The sequence below is a fragment of the Gastrolobium bilobum genome, unplaced genomic scaffold, assembly GCF_033153095.1.
Source record: "Gastrolobium bilobum isolate Gb01-03AN ecotype WA unplaced genomic scaffold, APGP_CSIRO_Gbil_v1 utg1425, whole genome shotgun sequence".
Taxonomy (NCBI): Eukaryota; Viridiplantae; Streptophyta; class Magnoliopsida; order Fabales; family Fabaceae; genus Gastrolobium; species Gastrolobium bilobum.
The window spans coordinates 181,989-186,714 of NW_026898713.1; the positions used below are offsets into that span (position 1 = coordinate 181,989).

Consider the following 4,726-nt stretch of genomic DNA (forward strand, 5'->3'; position numbering starts at 1 on the left):
GATCGTGATTAATATGGGATTTGAAAGTTAGCAGAGTCCATAAAAGAGATGGTCGCAAGGGGTGACAAATTATTGTGAGCAATTGAGACTTGAAGCCAAGAAAGAGTGGTGTGTGTACAATAATAAAGAAAGTGGAGTTTCAGAAATGTATACTTATCAGGTTTAATCTTTTATTTATATATAAAATATTTACCTTTAATGGATAAAGCTAAATATTGTATCAGACTTGTAAAATTCATTATGAGGATCCCGAACAAATATTACATTTCTGATTTCAGTATATCTAAACGTCATACTATTTGTATATAAAAAATAAAAAAATAAAAAAAATCATACTATTATAAAATTTAAAAATACTGTTCAAAATATAGAGATGCCTTAGTCCCCGTCAGAAAAGAGAGCGAAAGCGCCAAGGACAGCTCTTCTTTACCTAATGATTTATAATTTATGTTTTAAGTATAAGATGATTACAAGTTTCATAAATACTCAAATGATGAAGAAATCAATTACCAATGATATTATGACAAGGAGTGCTCCTTCCCTTATCACTCCACCCCCAACTTCAATATGCCATGCTTAATTAATCAATTGTGACCGTAAATAAATCAAATAAAGCACACCTAATTGGATACATAGAAAATGGGCACAAAATACCAGAGAAGCTTAAAATATACTGAAGATAAGTACATTAGCTCACCAATTTCTTATATTAATTAAAAAAATGGGGCACAAAACTAAGGAATCTTGAATTATCCACCTAACGTGTTTAGTATTTTTTTTTCTATATTTTTTTTCTTCCATACTATATTATTGTGTCCCTAGCAATCACGGACAACGATTTAAGAAATCCACAACTTCATCTCATGTTCAATACCACCAACACAAAAGCTGAGTCAGATAATTTAGTTATTATGGCTCTTAACTTCACTATTACTCTTCGCAATATTTGAATACATTATTAGGATAAGCATCCTAACAGAAATTCATTACAGAGAGAGTGATGTTTGTTTCTTTGGGGGAAGAGGGGGGGTTAACAGGTCAATTAATTTGAAGGTTCAAGAAGCTTTTTGTTACAAATTTACTGTCAGCTTAATAGTGAAAGCACAGCATTTTTTGTCCATTGGAAAAGCCACTTACTTTTGTCTGTCATTTTCCGTTTTCAAGCCTAAGATGCTATGATGAAGGATAAAACTTACCTAATTCTGAAAGATGCGAGAGAAAATTAAAGAAAGTTTAAAAATTAAATTATGTAGTCGGATTATCTTATATTATATTTAAGATAGAATATAATAAAATCTAATCAAAACTAAACACGCAACAGGCCTGCTTCTTGAGCATTGCAAAATTTCAAGGAAAAACTATACAGTATAAGATAGGATCCGTTTACAATTTTTTTTTACAAATTACACTAAGTACGACCGATCGTATACTGCATGATTAAAGTATGACCGGTCGTACTTAGTGTAGTTTGTAAACAAAAAAATTTATAAATATAACCTGACCCATATAGTATTATTATTAAGGGTTTGTCGCTTTTCATGTGGCTGCTGATGAGAAAAGTTGCAGCAAATTTTTAACACTAAGATACACGTGCGGATCCTAGGATACACGTGTGGATCCTATCAAAACAAAAAAAACAAAAAAAATCCAGGATTCGGACGCGTATCTTGTGTTGCTGCAAATTTTCCCTTCTGCAGTCACGTAAGAATTATTTTCCCCTATTATTGATTAGTTGTGTTTTCCCTCAGTACTTTCCTTTGTGCAACAGAAGAAATTGCTATCTTTCTACTCACGCCTATCTGCCCCAAGATCAAAATAAGAATAAAGGATATATATATGTTTTCTTCCATAGATGTATGTATGTTAAGTTCAAGCCTTTCAAAAATAGAATAGAATACCATTTGAAGAATGGTCAAAGAGGAAGGCTACTTATAAGTGATTTTTCATTATACTAGAGTAAGCTAAATCACATCTATGAAAGGATTTACATTAATAATTACTTGTGGAAGTTTAATTACCGAAGTAAAGGTGGATGACAAAGCTTTTAGAACACAGGAAATTACCATTAAGTTTTATGAGGAAGCAGAAGATGATGGAAAGTACATGTACATGTACACCACTTACAAAGAAATAGGTAAAATGAAAAATATTGACCAATACTTAGAAAAAGAGTGAGAGAAAAGACAAAAGAAGAGGGATACAAATACACCCTTGCACACACGCATGCTTATCTACAACATTGGTATTTGGCCTTTTCCCCAATTCCACAGCTAAGCACGCACGAAACCCAAAAGGAAGAGGCCAAAACTCTAACTGGGACCATTAGATAGACTTGAACTACTCAGTACTGAACTGTTATTTTTTTGTGGGGACACCACCACAGCCCTCATAGGACAAGTCATAATTGAGGCGAAGCTAGCTTGATTAAGCGTTGCTCCTGAATGATCCAAGAGCTTTGATAGCTGCAGCTCTAAGAATATATTGGTGGTAGAAAGCAGCTACTGCAGCTCCAACAAATGGTCCAACCCAGTAAATCCACTGAAAAACAATCACCAAAATTTGTGTTAACAATATTATAACCTCATTTAAATATGTTGTGTCCATCATTAAATAAAAATAAAATAAAAAAATTACTTGGTCATCCCAAGCCTTGTCCTGGTTGAAGATCACAGCTGGTCCAAAACTCCTTGCAGGGTTGATGCCAGTACCAGTAACAGGGATTGTAGCCAAGTGAACCATGAAAACAGCAAATCCAATAGGAAGTGGTGCCAATACCTTTTATTATTATTTCAAAGTTCACACAAAGAAAGCATATGAATAAGTAAAGTGAACCAAAAACACAAACATAAAAAAATAAAGGGTATATATGGTTAATTAATTAATTAGTTAATGCTTACAGGAACATGAGAGTCTCTAGCGCTCCTCTTAGGATCAGTGGCAGAAAAGACAGTGTAGACAAGAACAAAGGTACCAATTATCTCAGCACCCAAAGCTGTACCTTTGGTATACCCTCCTTGCACAAGATTAACCCCACCACCATACCTCACATAGTATCCTTTTTGAAAACCCTTAGCAAGTCCAGCACCACAGATTGCACCTAAACACTGTGCTATCATGTACAGTAACGCCCTTACCAGCGACACCTTGCGTCCTAGGAACAACCCAAAAGTCACTGCAGGGTTTATGTGTCCTCCTGCAATATACCAAATTAATATATATAAATAACACTTACATATATCATATATGTATAAAATTGAAGAAGAAAAAAAACATTTTTTAACTAATGTTTTCTATCATAGGTTATAATTATATATATATATATATACTAACCAGAGATACCGGCGGTGCAGTAAACAAGGATGAAGATCATGCCACCAAAGGCCCAAGCTATGCCCAAAACACCAACCCCCTCACATTGGGAATCTGGAATATTGGGATCTGTCTGTCTATTGTAACCAATAATGGTTAACACGGTGATGTAAAGGAAAAGAAGGGTTGCTATGAACTCTGCTATTACAGCTCTATACAAAGACCACTTTGTCAGCTCCTCAGGGTCAAACAACGCTGCTGGAGGAGGGTCATGATAGTCCTTTGCTGAGTATTCAACTTGCTCTGCAACCTCAACGTCGTCTTTCGCCATTTTTTTTTCTTTTTTTCCCTCTATGGAAGAGATGAATAATTGATGGCTGCGCCTAGCTAGCTAGCTACTAGTACTCTGTGTACATTGAGGGGTTGAGGAGAAAGATGGTATTTAAGGAACTGAAGAAAGCGAAGTACTAATGTGTCGAATTTAATAATTAATTGCAAGTTTTTGTATGTACGTATGTATAAACAATGACATGATTATCATTAACGTAATTGTGTTTTTCTTTTTTTTGCCGCCCTTATTAGCTTGATTTCGCTTGCATGGTCCCACGATGTGGCTATACTCTACCCTCCTAAGTCCTAACAACTCTTAATCCCTTACATATATTTTCTCGATGTTTCTTTTATGTATTTAGGTTTTTTCTATTTTTGGATTTTATTAATCTTACGTTAAAGGAAATAAGTTATCTCATATTATAAAGATAAATTTATGGGTTTCACTGTCTAAACAAAATAGCACAGTTATCAAAGATGTATAAAAGAAAAAATTTATCTAATGTAACATGAGAATATTTTTTTCTTTTCTTTTTACATATGGAAAATCATTATCTCATTTTACATAAGATAACTCTCTCATGTTGTCTCACATAAAAAATTGTGCCATCATTTTTCTTTTTCGTTTTTTTTAATAAATAGTAGGCTTCACCACATCATATGTATATAGTAGGAAATAACTATCTCCAACGACATAAGAAAATAGAATCTCTTTACATATATTATATATTTTGTTTCTGTGGGACCTGAAAAGGCTCTATAATTCAACGGTAACATGTGGTTATGGCCAATAGGAGAAGATGGAAATAAATTGCTTGTAAAATATAAATTGGATACGCAAGTTATATATGCACCAAGCAAAACAACGGTCTGTTTGCTTATCTGTCGCTGATTTTGGAGAGATTTTTAGATAAATTAAATCTATTAAACATTAATTTTTACATAAATTTATTAAAGTTCATCATGTAAATAAATCTAAGACACATAACTTTAATGTCATATAATTTCATGTCACATAGAAAGTCGGAGTTCTGTAGGCTCTGTTTATTTCTTTTCTTTTTTCAAATGGATGTACGTAGAGTTATCT

General features: G+C 33.4%; 1 protein-coding gene across 2 annotated transcripts; it reads right to left on the reverse strand.

Annotated features, from left to right (window-relative positions):
* Nucleotides 1–2,042: 2,042 nt before the first annotated feature.
* LOC133318649 (aquaporin PIP2-7) lies at nt 2,043–3,769 on the reverse strand. Of its 2 annotated transcripts, none has more exons than XM_061520687.1 (4): nt 3,331–3,769; nt 2,898–3,193; nt 2,631–2,775; nt 2,043–2,538 (listed from the first exon to the last, which is right to left on the reverse strand). In XM_061520687.1, exons 1-4 carry the CDS (start codon nt 3,638–3,640, stop codon nt 2,471–2,473), a joined length of 819 nt encoding a protein of 272 aa, XP_061376671.1. In that variant the 5' UTR covers nt 3,641–3,769; the 3' UTR covers nt 2,043–2,470. The 2 variants fall into 2 exon arrangements, with proteins under 2 accessions (XP_061376671.1, XP_061376669.1); XM_061520685.1 differs by having other exon boundaries at nt 2,635–2,775; nt 3,331–3,762.
* Between the last annotated feature and the right edge of the window lie 957 nt (nt 3,770–4,726).

Bases quoted from the DNA above. Each gene is read 5' to 3' on its own strand.
- LOC133318649 (XM_061520685.1), bottom strand. From the start codon at position 3,640: ATGGCGAAAGACGACGTTGAGGTTGCAGAGCAAGTTGAATACTCAGCA. The intron at 3,194-3,330 runs GTTAGTATATAT...GGTATATTGCAG, and splicing joins CTGCACCGCCGGTATCTCTG to GAGGACACATAAACCCTGCA. The intron at 2,776-2,897 runs GTAAGCATTAAC...TAATAATAAAAG, and splicing joins CTAGAGACTCTCATGTTCCT to GTATTGGCACCACTTCCTAT.